Source organism: Lathamus discolor, chromosome 3 (genome assembly GCF_037157495.1).
Source record: "Lathamus discolor isolate bLatDis1 chromosome 3, bLatDis1.hap1, whole genome shotgun sequence".
NCBI classification, from domain to species: Eukaryota; Metazoa; Chordata; class Aves; order Psittaciformes; family Psittacidae; genus Lathamus; species Lathamus discolor.
In genome coordinates this window covers 105,422,922-105,440,512 of record NC_088886.1, presented here as the reverse complement: position 1 = coordinate 105,440,512, position 17,591 = coordinate 105,422,922, and the positions used below count along the sequence as shown (strand labels likewise).

General features: G+C 37.7%; 1 protein-coding gene across 1 annotated transcript in view; it reads left to right on the top strand.

Moving 5' to 3' along the window:
• The window catches only part of CTNNA3 (catenin alpha 3), a 505,620-nt gene that overhangs the window by 36,768 nt on the left and 451,261 nt on the right, over window positions 1-17,591 (top strand). The window contains exon 6 of the mRNA XM_065670947.1: window positions 3,413-3,532. Within this exon, the coding sequence (XP_065527019.1) occupies window positions 3,413-3,532 (120 nt within the window). The remainder of the gene's footprint in view (window positions 1-3,412; window positions 3,533-17,591) is intronic.

The following is a 17,591-nucleotide window of genomic DNA, read 5'->3' as shown; positions in this document are numbered from 1 at the left end:
GCGTTCTTTTCGATTCTCCTCTCCATCCCTCCAGGAGCAGGGGGAGGGCAAGAAGGGGGGGAGTGAGTGAACGAGCTTTGTGGTTGGGTTTGAACCACGACACTTCCCCTGGTTTATATACTGGGCATGACGTGCTGTGTTGTGGAATACCCCTTTGGCTAGTTTGGGTCAGGTGTCCTGTCTCTGCTTCCTGCCAGCTTCCCATGACCCTCCTCACTGGCAGAGCATGAGAGACTGAAATGTCCTTGATTGAAATAAACATTACTTAGCAACATCTAAAAACATCAGTTTGTTATCAGCACTGTTCCCAGACTAAAATAAAAAATACAGCACTGCACCATCTACCAAGAAGGAGAAAAATTACTACTACAGCTGAACCCAGGACACTTACTAATAAGATTAGATAATTTTCTGAGAGGAGGTTCCCATACTAATCAGGGGCATCGTGTTTATGAAGTGGCCATATTAATAACACTCATCCATCCATATCTGGGATGTTCCTCATTTTCAGAGTTTTGATGATATTTGTTGCTCCAAGGTAGCTGAAATGGAACCGTGAGAGTTACTCCACTTAGTTTGACATCCATTGTGTATTGGCTTCCAGTCAGATAAGCATGCAACCTTCATTCAGCAATGTCTTGACAGTGCATGTTCAGGACATAGCATCTGGTGTGCTATCCGCCTTGTGTGTTGTAGTGTCAAGGTGCTTAGCTCTAGTTTTACAGTTGTTAATTTTTTTTTTACCTTTTTTTTTTCCTTTTTTTGTTTTTTTTTAAGTTGTAAAAGGAATGTTGTCATTTTCATAAATGCAACTTAATGCCCATGTGTCGGTCTTGCTATTCACCCAAAAATGGTGGTTCACACTGATAGCAGAATGGCACACAAAGGTCCAGATGTGATTTTAAGTTTAACATGTGTTCTGAAAACCTTTGTATGTCCAAGGCATACTTGTCTGATTTCATAATGATGGCAGTGAAAAGAGCATGTGTATGTTTTCTTAAAATTGCTTGTTTATTTACTTTTGGGAGGAAAAAAAGACAAAAAAAAAAAAAAAAAAGGATATTCCTTGTATCTAAAGACAGATTTCTTCCAAGTGGATGTCCTATTACTCATCTGTTTTATTGAAGTCTATTATCCTTAGAATTACGCATTTAGTTTGTATTTACTCATCTTCACATGCTGGTTCTTATATCTCTTTTCATAGAGCTAAATGCATTATTAATGTTTAAGTTGCTTCAGAACATAGGGAAGTAGGTGAGCTTTCTAGTAGAGTTCCTGCCAAAGGAAGAGTTGAAGCTATGGTATTAAGTACATCCTTAGCTGGATGATACTGCTGCTTCTACAGCTGTACTATAGTCTAACATGTTGATGATTAGAAAACAAAAAAGCAAGCTCAAAAAAAAAAAAAAAGGCTACCTTATGTCCACTTAGTGAGTTTGGGAATCATTAGAGACCTTTTCCTTGTATTACTCAACCCCATTACAGGGGGCAGCAGCTTTGGGGTGATTTCTGGAGATGTGTGTCATGATTTGGAGCAGAAGGTATATGATGAACTTGTAGAGATATATTGTAAGCTGTTTCTTCCACACATATATAGAGGGCAGTATGGATAGCTTTTGGTCAGCTTAAACTGTACTTGGGTCATGCTTGCAGATGCTGTAAATAATTTTCTTCTACCTAAGAGGGCTGTTCTGGAGTGGGAACCACTGAAAATAAGCATTCCAAATCAGGGATTTAAGAGCAGCTCTGGAGCAGAGAAAACATGAAAACAACAGATCCTATGAAAAGTGAAACATAATGAAGTCAAACAGAAAAGAACAGTCTTGCATTTTTGTTTTATCATTTATGTTGTCACCCATGTTGTTACAAAATTCCATGAAGTGAGTGGGGTGAGAAAGCTTTCTTGTAATTTCTGATAGCACACATTTTAAATGCAACTAGAAAGTCTCCAGCTAAACTCTAGTGGTGCTGAATGAGGTATAGCAAGGTAAATTACAAGGAGTTATAAACACTGCCTTAACTTCCTTCTTGGTTATGGGAGCAGTGAGACTGAAATAAAGGCTGCAACATCGCAAATAAGTGCTAACTTGCGTGAAGATCCAGGATGTATCTCTCTATTGTTGAAGAGGAATTACGTAGTAGCTGTTCAACACTCTGTACAGCTTGGGCTTGATCTCAGTCCAGTCAAATGCCCACAGAATGCATCACACTGTGGAGCAGTGGTGAAATATCTTGTCAGCTTTTTTAAAGGACTGAAGACGAGTGAAGTATTTTTTGTTTCTTTTTGTTTCTTTTTTTTTTTTTTTTTTTTAATTTTCTACTCCTATGGTTCATTTTCTCAGTTCAGTAGGATTAGAGAAATGTGAACTGTAGTTACTAGTGAAGTACTTGGTTTTCAGAACTGACTGGAAAGCAGTCCATTTCTTTTGGTCTTTTGCCTTATTGCCTAGACATCAGTACCATATGCAAGCCTACAGTAGGTACATCATCTACAGTGCCTGTAACTGTAGTAAGCTAAGGCAATATTTTGGATGGATTCAGAAGACATGTAGTTCTTCAAGATTATATTGGTGTAAATATTTATAGACTTGCTTCTGGTGGTAATCACTGTGGTAACAATTCTGAACGACTTACAGCTTTGCAGCTGTCAACATGCTTATGAGGTGAAGAAGAATATTTATAGATGGGAAAACAGAGAAAGTCAGAGGAGAAGGTTCGTGATTTCCTGAAGTTGGCAAAGAAGCTGTTCTCCTTTCACACAAATCTTGGCTTTTCTGTTACAGATCCCTAAAGCTGGGTTGGTGGTGTTCATCTCTTTGAAAAATACCAGTACTATTTTTGATAATAGTGTATGCATAAAAGAAGTTTTAAATGTAGAAGTAAGATCTATAACGAAGTATAATTAATGTCACAGCTTTCATACAGAATGTGAGCACATTGCCCAAGGTCAGTACCTGGCAAATTACTCAAAAGCAAATTAACTTGACAAGGAGTACCCTGTTATATGTAAGATCTGCTGTTGTGCATGATAGAATGAGGAGTTCATGGCCTCTATAAAGTTGCATGTGCTTTTATTAGTTAATTTTTTTTTAAAAGCTTGGCTCTTTTTTTGTTTTCATCCTGTAACATGGCATAGAAAAAGAACTAACCTTTGGAGATTGTGTTGATCGCTAGTATTTTGTCTTATGCAAGTCTGAGCTATCAAATTAGAGAATTTAATTAAACAGGGCATTTGTAGTATGCTTTAAATTTTGGGATTGATTTCAAAAGAGAATTGTAAGAATGTCTAGAAGGTAGTATACCCAAGAGGTGACACAGCTCCATAACATGAGTATTTAGTAGAATAAAATCCTAATGGAGCAGAAAATACAGCAACTGTGTGAATTATTAATTTTTTTTTTTACCATCACAGTTTCAAAGAACATTTGAATCTTTAAGAAATGTATCCAGTAGATCTGATCTACAGAAAATCTACCAGAAGTTTCGAAAAGATCTGGAAAATCTTGATTATTTGGCACACAAGCGTCAGCAGGTAAGAACATAGAAGCTTGGTAGAAAGACATAGAATACTGTGCAGAAACATGGTGGGTGGGAAAACTGATGTGTTTGTAGAGTTATTGTTCTGTCAGTAGGGTTTATGGTTCTTGTAATGTCATCAGGTAAGCTGGTGGGAGGGGTGACAGTTCTATTTAATGCATATGATGTTGAACTGCATTTTTTTGATTTGTCAGCAGAGAGGTAAAGCAACTGAGACTTGGCAGACTATTAAGCTTTGAATTAACATGTTTTGGTGGGATTTTTTTTTTTGTTTGTGTGTTTTTTCCAATTAAGGGGCATAAGAGTACTTGAAAAACGAACTAAGTCCATGCAAGTTAATGGAATCAGATATTAACCCTGTATGCAAACCACTGATTTTTTCTTCTTTAGAAGTGAATTTGACACTAGATTGCATAAACTCAAGTGTATGTGATCTTTGACTTGTGCTTGGAGGGTCAAGGTGAAATAGAATTAACATATATTTAATGTTGGACATATTTTCTGTCACTTATGTGTGGCTTCTGTGAAAAAGTCAGCTTTCATAATAGGTCTTCACTTTGTGTTCTTGATAAAAAGACACCTTGCCTCTTTCAGAGAATGTTGATGAAATACTCTGAACATTTCTATGTGGGAGTTCTTTTGGTTTTTATTTTTCTGAATTCTGTCGCTTGGTGTCAGTGTTGTCAAACTTGTCTTTTGCATGGAAACAGCTCACAGTTGTTTATATCAGGTAATTGATTAGATAGTTAAAACTTAGGAAAGGGCTCAGGGACAGATGGTATCTGAACACATGAATATTTGATTATTGAGATAGGCAGGTCAGGAAACAGTTGGCTTGGGTGAGTTTCATTGTGGTGGGAGATGTTTACTCTGGTAGCTCTAAGCATAGTTCTTTGTGCCCTCTGACACGGGGCTGCCAGCAACCAAAAGACAATGTTTTAACAGGCAACTAATGTGTGTTTATGTTATCTGGTCTCATAATTGTGTCAAACATAATAATGTCATGTCTGAAAGGGCTTGGAGAATGTTTCTAAACCAGGGAAGTGTAAATTCTATAATTACTTCTTAGGCTATCATTGCACTTTATTTGGGCTAGTTTTCTCTAGTCTGAGTTCCCACTTAGGACTCTGCAAAATTACATGTTATTTAAAGTGATATAGATCTGGTTTTCTAGCAGACTTTGAATGTGCTTCAATAACATACTTCATTTCACCTTGAGCAGGGCATTTTTTCTCCTGTTGTCACGTCTTCAGTACTCTTCCCATTTCAATACTTTGCACTTTCAAGCCATTTGGAGAGTCTGAACATCCTTATTTAATGTCAGGCGTGCATATAGCTCTCCATGCTGTTTCTGGTTTTTAACTGTGTTAGCAGAAGCTTTTGCATTTGGAGGCACTAAAGGTGTATGAAGTGTAATATCACTTCTGGCTTTTCTTGAGTAGTATTTTAGCTGGTTTTGATACTGAGATTTTCATCTCGATAGAGCTTGCTGGAGAATCTGCAGCAAGGGATTTGAAAAGCTGCCATATCTATTTATTATAAAAGATGCTTTAAATTGTGTTGTCCTTTGAAAAGAAAGTGATTTTTCTGTGAAAAGGTTAAGATTTGGTTTACTGTGTAAAAATCACAGACCTGGATTGAGACTGAAGCTGTCTTGAGTCTGTGACATTTGTATATGAGTTTGTGGAGTGTGTGCATTTAATTGATAACAACTTACATGATCTCTTAATAGATTAAGGGTGTATTCATAGCCCCACTGGCAAAATGTTGAGTCACACCCATCTATTTGGAGACAGACAACTGTATACAATATGAATGTGAATCCATTCATGGTAAAGTGTTTTATGTAGTCTAAGTAATAAGTACTCCTTTTGAATGAAATATGGGTATCTGCTTCTGTCCTTGTTTTTTAGACAAGAGATATAATGTGATGAAGTTTACAGGGCAGATGGGAAATTAAAACTGTGCTTTTTAAAGGAAGTTTAAAATGGCCCACATGACTCTGATTTATATATATGAACCAAACTTCTGTAAGTGGTAGAAGTATACAAGAGACAAGCATGTTTGGGATGATGGTTCATATTAAGTGATTTTTAACTGGCAGTTCTCAGAATGGGGAAGAAGGTCTTGAGTTTTTAGATAGCCAGCAGATTGCCACCAGAAATGTGCAGCAAGGTCAAGAATTTAGTTCTGGCTTTCCTTATACAAAACCCCCAACGCTGTTAGCATATTTTGGTCAAACCTCACAGAGCTTTCACATTCTAATTTTGCAGATAGGCTGAGTGTATGTATAAGCTGTCATGGAACTTGTCAGGGTGGCTAAATTCTTTGGTATAAAGGAGGAAGATGGGAAGTTTTTGGGGACTTCAAAATGTTGCGAAGAAGGGGGGCTATAAGGATGCTGAGGAGGGACTCTTCATTAGGGACTGTAGTGATAGGACAAGGGGTAATGGGTTCAAACTTAAACAGGGGAAGTTCAGGTTAGATATAAGGAAGAAGTTCTTTACTGTGAGTGTGGTGAGGCACTGGAATGGATTGCCCAAGGAAGGTGTGAATGCTTCATCCCTGGCGGTGTTCAAGGCCAGGTTGGATGTAGTCTTAGGCAACATGGTTCAGTGCGAGGTGTCTCTGCCCATGGCAGGGAGGCTGGAACTAGATGATCTTAAGGTCCTTTCCAACCCTAACTATTCTATGATTCTATGAACTGTGTGGATGACATCTATTGTTATGGTCAAGAAGCCTGAATGATGCTCTTCACTGTTCTGTGTCTCAAATAAAATATAAAGTATTGAATTGCATCTGTATGCCCAATCTAGTTACTGTTGCTGTCTGTGAACTCCCCCCATATTCAAATCTGCTCCCAAATATATTGCTGCATGTCAGAGCTTTCCTTCTTACTGTTGGTTAGTGGAACATATATTTCCATCTTTACAGACTTCCCATACTTTTCTGAGAGAGATGGCTTATTAGCCAACTTAGTTGAAAGTATGTTTAACATGGGCCAGATGAAGATAAACTACAAATAAAACATTTATACTCAATAGTGGAATGTAGGCCGTTCCCTTGCAAATGTTGATAAATGTTAAGTAAGCTTTACCTTGAACATTATTTTGTATGAACCTAAATATGAACACTGCAGAATGAATACTTAGAGGTGAAATGACATAGGACAAAATGGTAAAGCACCTTGGGATAACAGGAAACTCAGTGATAGATACCTGTCTATCCCAACACTATTCTTGTGATTCTGTAGCAGGTGTACACTTCCATTTTTATCGTATAGGACACTATTCCTATTGAAGGGAAGTTGTCCATATATATGGACAGGACTATTTGTAGTGACAGGACAAGGGGTAATGGGTTAAAAGTTAAACACGGGAAGTTTAAATTGGATATAAGGAGAAAATTCTTTCCTGTTAGGGTGGTGAGACACTGGAATGGGTTGCCCAGGGAGGTTGTGAGTGCTCCATCCCTGGCAGTGTTCAAGGCCAGGTTGGATGAAGCCTTGTGTGGGATGGTTTAGTGAGAGGTGTCCCTGCTCATGGCAGGGGGTTGGAACTAGATGATCTTGAGGTCCTTTCCAACCCTAACTATTCTATGATTCTATGATTCTATATATGTCCATATATATATATGTTCAGCTGGAACAGTACTGGTTTAAGGCCATTCATTGTAATGATCTTTCTGTAAAGTCATTTCAGGAGTGTTGGGCATGGCTACAGTAAAAATGGAATTATAACCATATTCAGTGGTATTTAGCACATGTCAAAGTGAAAAACTGCTGTTCTTAGTTTTAACTTAGTGTTAACAGTGCTTTTACGATACCTGTAGCAGTACTGGCTGTAATGTGAAGATACTTAGGTTTTGCCTAGAAGTCTCCAGCATTGCGGTAATCTAACAGTTGACAACAGAACTTTAGTCTGTGAACACACACAAAAGCAGTATCCTACTGTAAAGGTATGTTAATTTAAGGTTTACTAATTTGATTTTGATCGTTTGCCCGCAAGGTAATTGTGTGTTAAAGGACTGAATCTATGTGAAAACATTTTGGTTATTCCATTTTAAAATATTTTTAGGATTGCTTCCTGATAATTGTTTTATCTAGAAATGATTTGAGAAGTTGCTTTAGAAACTGAAGGAGTTGAGGGCTCTATCAAAGATACTTACGGGGCACATAGTAATTGACTTTGTTTATGGGAAATGATGCTTCCAGGAGATGAAGCAGAGCCCTTAACCTGTTTTACTTCAGAGCAGTCCATATTACCAATATTGCAGTTGTCTTCATGATCATACAGGTCAAATTTACATTTTCAAAGTCTTAATTTTGGAATTAAGGCTTGTTTCTAGGGTCCAATGGTATTTCTCTTTGTTAAAATGGAATAAGTGCATTTTTATTGTCTACTTTGATTGTTCACTTTGCTTTTTAAATGGCATTGTGTTGAGCCTGTGTTGTGGTTTAACCCCAGCTGGCCGCTATGTGCCACACAGGTGCTCGGTCACTCCCCTCTGGTGGAATGGGGGAGAGCTTTGGAAGAGTAAAAGTGAAAAAACTTGTGGGTTGGGATAAAGACAGTTTAATAAGTAAAGCAAAAGCCATGCATGCAAACAAAGCAAAACAAGGAATTCATTCTCTACTGCTCATCAGAAGGCAGGTGTTCAGCCATCTCCAGCAAAACAGGGCTCCATCAGGCATAATTATTACTTGGGAAGATGAAACATCGTAACTCTGAATGTTATTCCCTTCCTTGATTTCCCCCCAGCTCTATATGCTAAGCATGAAGTTACATGGTATGGGACATCCCTTTGGTCAGTTACGGTCAGCTGCTGTGCACCTCCAGCCTTCTTCCTAATGGGGTGGGGCAAGAAGCAGAAAAGTCCTTGGCTCTGTGTAAGCACTGCTGAGCAGTAATAAAAATATCTCTGAATTATCAACACTGTTTCCAGCACAAATCTAAAACATAGACCCATAATATCCACTATGAAGAAAACTAACCGCATCCCAGCCAAAACTAATACAGCATGAGATTTGTTCACGAAAGTGTTCTACTCCAGAAACTGGAGACAAGTTTTCAAAAGAGACTGTTGCCTATCAACTGGTGCCTTTTTTGTGTGTGTGTGTGTGTGTGTGTGTATGTGTGTGACAAGCAGTTTAAAAAGTATGCTGAAATTTGGAGGGAGTTCAGGGTGGAGGTGAATTATTTGTTGTCAGGAAAACAAGCATTATAATGGAAAACTTGAGGAGCACAGTCGTTGGTAGCTTGTCTGAAGAAGGTTATGTCATGGAAATACCACAAATACAGGCACTTTATATCTCTTTTCTAGTACCTAGAAGTGTGACAAGATCCAATGGATGGAAGTCTGAAAAGTTAAAACCAGAAAGCACATGAATGTTTTTGAGAATAAACTGCTGAGATGGCTTAGTTAAGACCTGCAGTAATCATTGCTTTTAGCCTTTATATCCATAATCCATGCCTTTCTGAAAGATGTGCAGCAACTGAGATGCAAATCAGAGGGCATAAAATTTTCTTCAGGCTTACGCTATCCAAAGAATTTGAATTAGAATCTCCCCCCCCCCCCCCGACTTAAGAATGACAGTGTATTTTGGTTGCGTATTTGAGAATAAAGCTAACATTGTGTCTTTCGAATTGCCATCCTGGATTAATAAATGGGTGAGTTTGTTTACTTTTGTATTTACCACTCTGACACTCTCTATTCTTCTGCAGGGTTGGATGTGTTGGGTTCTTGTTCAGGAATTTTTAAACAAGCATAGCACTTCAGAGTATGGACATGTAGGCATCTGATTCCCATAGACTTTTCTGAAGATGCCTTCTTTATTTCCTTCTGTAATATTTAGCCATGCTATATAAATTGTAAAATGAGAATATAGGTTGTATTTCCAGTATTTTAGCTTATTATCTCCCCTTGACATAAGAACATCTATTATGTTGTTGTGTAATTAAAATAATTGATTTATGCATTCATTAAAAGCAAACAGTAAATCAGTCTGAGTAGCTAAGAGAGTAAAAAGTTGTGATAAACCTGTTTCCAGCCACCTGACATGTCTTGGTAGTTCTATGATTATAACTCTTTAATGTAGCCATTGCTTCTGTGTGTCATGGGGATGAAGAGGTTTTTCTTTCCCCTGCTCTGCTAAAAGTGCTGATATTCCCCTGGTTACAATTTTTTAGTGTGTATTCTGAGTAGCAGGGTAGAAGACTTTTGCATCCCCCATCAACTTTGCCACTGTGTGCACCATAGTTTTATAGCTAAGGTCTTCAGTTGGATTTTTCTCTAATGCTAGTCTTGGATGATTTTAAGCTGCAAGCAGTTTGTATCTCCATGTATGTAGTCAAATAATAACGAAAATAAAATGAGACATGGTAGAGAATTTATTTTAAAAAAACAACTCTGGCAGCTTCTGTGTATGGGTTTTTTTGTGTGTATGGCTCATGATATGGGGACCTGGTGTGATCACTGCAGCTGCACAAAGAATAGGAGGGAGGTTTTTCTGGTCTTCTCATAGATACAGCTTTTAATTGTAAAAATCTGAACGTCAGAATTATGTAAAATAGACAAGAAACCTTAGGTGGAAACCAAGAATTATAGTTGCACAGTTGGTCATATTTGCATCTACGTGCCTGACAGCTGTTCTGTGGTTAATGCCAAGGGTACCTGATGCTGATGGCTTCAGAATCCAGCCTGATGTTAGTCAATATGATGAGGGAATAACAAGAAGCAGATTTTTAGTAAGTAATTGAAAGCATCACTGCAGAGGGGTACTCTGATTTTAAAAAGGTATTGATACGTTCGAAACTATGAACAAACTGAAAAACCGAAGAGTGGGTAGGACTCCTGTTTTGGATCAGTAAAGGTGTATCCAGAATTTAAAAAGGAGCCATCGGCACTTGATTACTTTCTCCACAGCTGTGATAAATGGAAAAAACTTAAAAAACTAGGGAGGTATATTTTTTCTCTTTCAAATGTAAAAGTAGTCACTCAAATCTTGCTGGAAGTCCAGTCATGAAGGTAAAAGCATAGCTGTTTTGCATGTCTTTTTAATATTCTTATGTGAGTTATTGTAAATGTTTCAGAATTTGGGGGTAATGGACAGAATTCTAGTTTATCTTGAATCCACAATGAGAATTATGAGAAATCTCTTTCCCTCTTTCATATAGTCTGTGGAGGATATAAGTAGTTAGTACATAAAACAGACTCCAAGATATGAAGAGTTGAACTATTATGTGACATGCCTGTGCCAAAAAGCCCTTAAATTTTGATACTAGAAAGGAAATAAAAAAAAAAGGAAGCTCAGAAACAGGAATAAAACCAGTGGTGCTGTAAAGAGGTTGAAATAGCTATGAGGGGTTTATTTAAACCTGCTTCTCACTTTCTTGAGAAAACAGGTGACTTGTAGGGAGCTTGGGACTTGAGCAGAAGGCTAAAAAGACTCCCCACCTCTGGTCTTTTCAAAGCTCAGTTTGTTGCTGTTTATATGAAACTGAGTTACCATTTACCTGCACCCAAAATGTCCATGGTTTGGGGAAAAGATTCCAGTCTAGTCTTGTCTTGGGAGCCATGGACAGAAGGACAGATGATGCATCATCCTTGGCTCCCAAGTTTAACCATAGAACGCCCAGGTAATATAAAACCAAACAAACAATACAAAATTAAGTATAACAGTGGGAAGGAAATGAGATTTTCAGCTAGGAATTAAATTACAGTAACAACTAAGTAACACTAAAAGGGCATGACTTAAAAAGCTGATAAAGAATTTTGAGTGCATGACATGAGGACTTACAAACACCACTGATTTTGTACCTGAACATTTGGTATGGTATTGTGTATGTGTCCTATGTGAGTTGTCATGTGTAGGTATTTTATTTCAGTAGTATTTGTTTAGAACACTAGTCTTTCAGTAGACTAGAAACAGTTGTTTGTTTTTTCTGGTTTGTTTTTTTTTTTTCTTCCCCCTTTGTGCAGTGTAAGTGGGGTCAGAGTCTAAAGAGAATGGTACTTAGTGATGCATCAATAACTGTTAGTATGGCAGTTACAGTATTCTCTTAGGTGGCAGTGTCCTCTCAAGGAGCTAATAAAACTGTTTTTTATAGAGCAGGAATGAGGTGAGACTTGAAAGGAAGAAATCGTTTGGGGTTAATGGTTTTAGATTTCTCAGGAGAGTTTATTAAAGAAAGAAGAAGAGTGCAAAGTATTTGTCAAGTGTATTTTAACATTTCACATCACTGATAAAGCAGAGTGAAGTAGTATAACTGTTTCATGTTGATGCTAGATGAATCTGTGCTGCGCGCTGAGCTCCCACTGGCCACCTTTAAAAAACAGTGATTGATTACCTTGACCTGATTTAATCAGCTGCTAATAACCCATGTTATCCTAATGATTCCAGTCCCACAGTCCCTCAATGCTACGGTTAGTGGCAACACTAGTTTCTCCTTGCTGCCTCCCATTTATTTGCAGATGTTGACCAGAAGGATTGGCTGTTCCCTAGCCTGGGCCTTTCAGAGTGCAGTTTTAAGAGACCTCAGATCTATTGCTCTAGACACAAATGAGTCAGTAAGGAGTAAGGTGTAAGGAAGTAAGTATGGTGAAAAGGGAGAGCCAGATTTTCAGTAATGAACTAGTTCCAGGCGATAGGTTAAAGTGGACACCTTTAATTTTGCTCTGCTGTTTCTGTTCACCAGCAACACTTCACTGGTGGTTACGTACTAGTAATAAAAAATGTGATTTTGCAGATAGTGTACCGTCTTTTGAAATAATAGTAGCTTTTAGTTGGTCTTCAGGTATAATCCATAGCAGTGTGTGTTTTAATTATTTAGCCCTAATCAAAGATGTGTGAAAGCAGAACATTTCTTTCAGATACAATCTGCTCTATGGGCAGGTGTGTCCTTGCTGAATCTTTTTACTACATCTTAATTTGTACCCAGCAGTGGTTCAGAATGTGGCTGTTAAAATTGCCTGCAACATCAGTAAGCATATAGTGGATTAGACAAAGTGATGAATAAAGCAGGATATTGTGTAGGAGAGTAGAATTTTAAGTATGGAAAAAATGGTCAGAAGAACCACTCCCACACAAGCCAGAATTTGTGCTTTGTTATAAGTTATAAATCTTAGGTTTATATCAAGAAAATACAGTGCAAATATAGGATGATGCAGAGATTCAAAGCAGAAACATCCAGTGCTTGAAAGAGAAGCAAAGCAATTTAGAATTAATTTGATTAAGCCTGTGAGTCTTATTCATTCAGCCTTTCCCAAGGGAAACCTATTTCTAACTTTAAGGTGGTATTGGATTTTCTTGAGCAGGGACTGTAAGATCAGGCTTTCTATCTTAATAATTAGGATTTTAAAAGAAAAAGGTATTCTCTAAGCTACTGAAGATGCAATGACATTAACTAGGTTTAGGTTTAAGTGCATATGTTGGGAATCTAGGATAAGAGAGTAGTTTGACAAAGTGACTACTTGCCCTTGTTTCAATGATAACTTTTCTGGCCTAATAATTTGAGTTGCTCACACTTGCAAGGAACAGAAATAAGGAGCATCAGATATGGAGGAATAACTGTGGGTGGAACAGATAGAGTGCTCTAAAGTAGATTGTATGATTTAGCAGAGAGTAAAGATGAAATAATGAATCTGTATTAAAATGCATGAAGGAATAACTCCGTGCTACAAAGCCCAGGATCTCTGAAATGGCAGTCATTAGCTGTGACATTTCTGGTACAGGTAACTGCCAGAATTGGTTGGATTTTTTTATATAAAGTTACATTTGGTTGTATATGTATATGTATGTATATATGTATGTATGTATACATACACCCTGAAAATATTTTTTGTTTGTTTTCCTCTTGTTTTTAAGAGCAGGAAATGGACAGACTGACTGACTTCTATCCAAAAATAGTATTTGCTCCAAATTCAGATTAAAGTTCCTGTTCTGTTTGATTTCTGAAGCTTATACCAACATGGTCTAGTGAGTTTGATATTTGTAATTCTGGGTAATGTCTTTTCTCTTGGCAAAGGTTTTCCAGTTTCTGGTCCACTGCTTCATTTCTGGTCCACTGCAAAATGGGAAAAGTCTTGAAATTCATGGGATAATTTTAGAATTACAAGTGGTCACCAGCACTTCTGATGAGCAAATACAGGAGAAATCAATGTGTGGCTGCGTTAACATTATGTCTAGTGATCCAAAGTGTTAATTAGTTTATACAGAAGATTTTTTTAAAAATTGGATTGAAACCAGCTAAAGCCAAAGTTCTTGGTACACCGGCCCAGTGGCTGTGAAAATCTAACAGCACTGAAGTAGTAATTTTGGTGGAATTCAGCCATTCTTTCAGAGAAATTCCATTATTTGAGCTTAGAGTTATCAAAAGTATACTTTCATACCTCCAAATGCCAATATCAGACAGGCATCTTTTGCTGTGGACTTTGCAAATCAACACATTTAAATATTTTCAGCATGATCTAATGTTTTATAGAACGACGAAGAATTGCATTATCTTCTTTTGAAGTTGCCTGGTTTGTTTTCTTTTGATAATCGTCATGGCAGTCCAAGTTTATCTGAAAATTCCTGAGCAGTCATTGTGGGTCTCCATTCTGGGATACCGCACAGGGTTTCTAGGCAGTTTGTGTAGATGGAGAGATACTACCTTTCCTGGAGAAATGAGACGACACAGTGCAGTGGTTGCAAGCTGCTGCTTAGTTCAGAACACGGGGGTAATTGAAGTACTATTTCCTTGCAGATACAAAATTGCACTCATCTTGTTGCAGTGAGAGACAGCTTGCCTCTCTGGGCATACAGTGCAACAGATGACTGACAGTGGTTTGCCTCGGGTGATTTGCTGGGCTCCCCTGAGCCCCTTATGCATGTCCAAGATACACACACAATGAGACACGAAAGCTGCATTTCTATGTGGCTTGTCCACTTTATGAGCCATATCTGAACTGTAATCAGTGCAAATTTTGTCATCTGTACATGATCAGCTTCTTACTTGTTAATTCTCTCTGTAATGGAGAATGAGTAATAAATTTTAAGGAAAAGCCCTGGATGGGTTTGTGGTGCTTAATAAGATAATTCCCATGTTAGCCAAATGGCTTTGAGCTATGCAACGTTTTTAAGAGTAATTGGAAATGTTAAGAGAGCAATGGCTTGAGGAGCATAGAATCATAGAATCATAGAATAGTTAGGGTTGGAAAGGACCTCAAGATCATCTAGTTCCAACGCCCCTGCCATGGGCAGGGACACCTCTCACTAAACCATCCAACACAAGGCTTCATCCAACCTGGCCTTGAACACTGCCAGGGATGGAGCATATCTAAACTGGGCTTATGTCAAGTTTATATGTTATATTTTCTCATTAATGGAAGCTCCTCTGAATAAAGGATTACATTTTAGTACACTTCTGTACTGAGGAAATAATCAATGATCATAAACAATCCACTTTGCAGGGGACTCCTTTGATACTGTTCAATCAATACATTGTTTTGTCTGATGTCTGTTACAGTGAGTATCAATAGATCTATATAACCCAGGTGGTATATGGATTCCATGTTAGGTTGTCTACCTTTTATTTTATTGACTTCAATATTTAGTTTCTATATTCTGAACTGACTTTATACTGGTTTAAATGTGAAGTAGTTTCAGCAGTTTAATAGTGTTGTAAACTTACACCAATACAGCTAAGGTCAGAATCTATTCTAACTGGATAAGAGCAATATCAGTAAATGAAATGTTTTAAAACTAATTGCCTCTTACTTTGGGGCCTGGCTTTGTTCTCTATTTTCACACAATTTATGTGAATTATATTCAGAATGAACTTTTAGAAGACACAGCAGTATTATTATTACTGCATAATTCACTTTGAGATAATGGAAAAACTTAAAAAAATTGTCTGTCTTTGGTGGCATGTGTAGACGTATTCAACAGATACTTTTTTTTCCTTTTTCATGATACACAGGCAAAATAAATTGATTGATACCTGTAAGAATTTTGCAATAGAAAGGCATTGATACAGATGTTAAAGGAAAAATAAATCTCTATATGGTCATAGAAGAAATGTAGTACTTTGAGTTGTGAACTGCCATGTGTATAAGGGAACAGCCTGGAGATGAGTCTGGGATAATCTTATTGTGGCCTTTTGGTTCTTAAAAGGGACTTATAAGAAAGATGAGTTTTTTTTTAGCAAGGCCTGTTGCAGTCGGTTGAGGGGTAATGGTTTTAAAGTAAAAGAGGGCAGATTTGGGCTGGTTGTGCAGAAAAAAAATTTAACAGTGAGAGTGGTAAGGTATTGGAGCTGGTTGCCCAGAGAGGTGGTGGGTGTGCCATACCTGGACACTTTCAAGGCCAGGCTGGATGTGGTTCTGGGCAACCTGACCTAGTTGAAGATGTCCCTGCTTATTGCAGGGAGTTCGGACTAGATGAATTTGAAGGTCCCTTCCAACCCAAACTATTCTATGCTTCTATTAACTGAATAGTAGCATCAGTGCAAGAGACATTGGAAGAGAGGATAAACAATTATGAAAGTACAAGCAAAGAGAAAATCAAGTACAGCATCAAACTTGGTAACAAACCTTTTTCGTGGTTGTTTCTCCTTCTAACTATTCTGGCCAAGTAGCTTCAAACAGTCATAGAATGGTTTGCTTTGGAAGGGACCTTAAAGTTCATTTAGTTCCAGCTCCCTGATCTGATCCCATGTATGATTGTTTTATATATGTTTGAAGCTACATGAAGATTAATGGGACTGTTTGTTGGAAACGTTTGGTTATATATCTTTTCCTGCTTTGCAAAACTCCTTTTAGAATGGAGAGAACATTAGGGAGGGAAAAGAAGCAGCAGTCATATGGGAAGGGAAGATGGAGCAGAGAGAATCAGAGGAATTATCACTTCTTTTAAGTGCTGTTTTGGTTCAACTCTAAGTGTACTTGTGGATACCGAAGTTTGCATGGGGTTTCTTTGGTTGTCAACAAGAGCCATTTGCATTAAAAAAGTCTAAAACATTAGAGAAGTCTGAAGATAAGTGTAAATGTCACCAGAGAACCCGTGAGCTTTCAGGTCTAGGGCTTAGTGGGAGGAACATCCTCTTGGAAAAAAGGCCGTGCCTCAAAACCATGAAAAGCCTGTGGTTGTGGGATATGCAAGTCTTAAGACCTACTTCTGCTGTGCAGAGAACGGTTGGGAATATTTTCTTTTCCCTCCTAATTTTTTAAATGCCTTTTCCACTTCTACAAAATAGTAAATTCTAGCGTTCAGTATCTTTTAGTACTTTTCCCTTTTTTGCTAAACTGTGATGTCTACCTCGAGAGCAAAATGTATTCTGTGGCTGTTTTTATTGAAGCAGTAGAACTTCTGGTTGTAACTTGGGCGCTGTATGGCTTGTTTCAGAACCAGGCAAAGAAGGTCGAACCCTTCTATGTTCAAAAAGCGATAGGTCAGATTAAGCATAAATGAGGTTTCTTGTGGCTCAAACCACATCTCAGGAAGTTATTATTAGCATATCTTAGAATGGAAGGAGAAATAGCTGGCAAGCATTTGAAGGAATTGTAGAATCATAGAATAAATTAGGTTGGGAAAGACCCTTAAGGTCATTGAGTCCGGCTGTTAACCTAACACTACCAAGTCTACCACTGAACCATGTCCCTAAGCGCCATGTCAGGTAGTGTGTCTTGAGGAGCATGTTCATCTGTTATGACTTCGGTTTTGTCTGACAAAAATTATTTTACCAGTGGAGATTTTACATAATATATACAAGAACCAGCCCTGTAGTTTAAGTAGCTAGCACATTTTTGAAGGAATGTTTTACTGTTCACATCAAGATACAGCTAAACCATCCCAGGGCAAACTTAAAAAAGTTAGGCTGAAAACAGCAGGGTCAGTTACTTGATAGTGGAAGTTTCTGTGACTGTGGCAATCTATTCTGCATGCAGAAACAGAACCTGTTTTCTGCACTCCTAATAAATCATATTTTAAAATTAAAAAAAAAAAAAAAAAGAACAAGAGAGAACTTAAAAAAAAAAAAGACATTAAGTACAGTTGAGTAAATTAACGTAGAAAC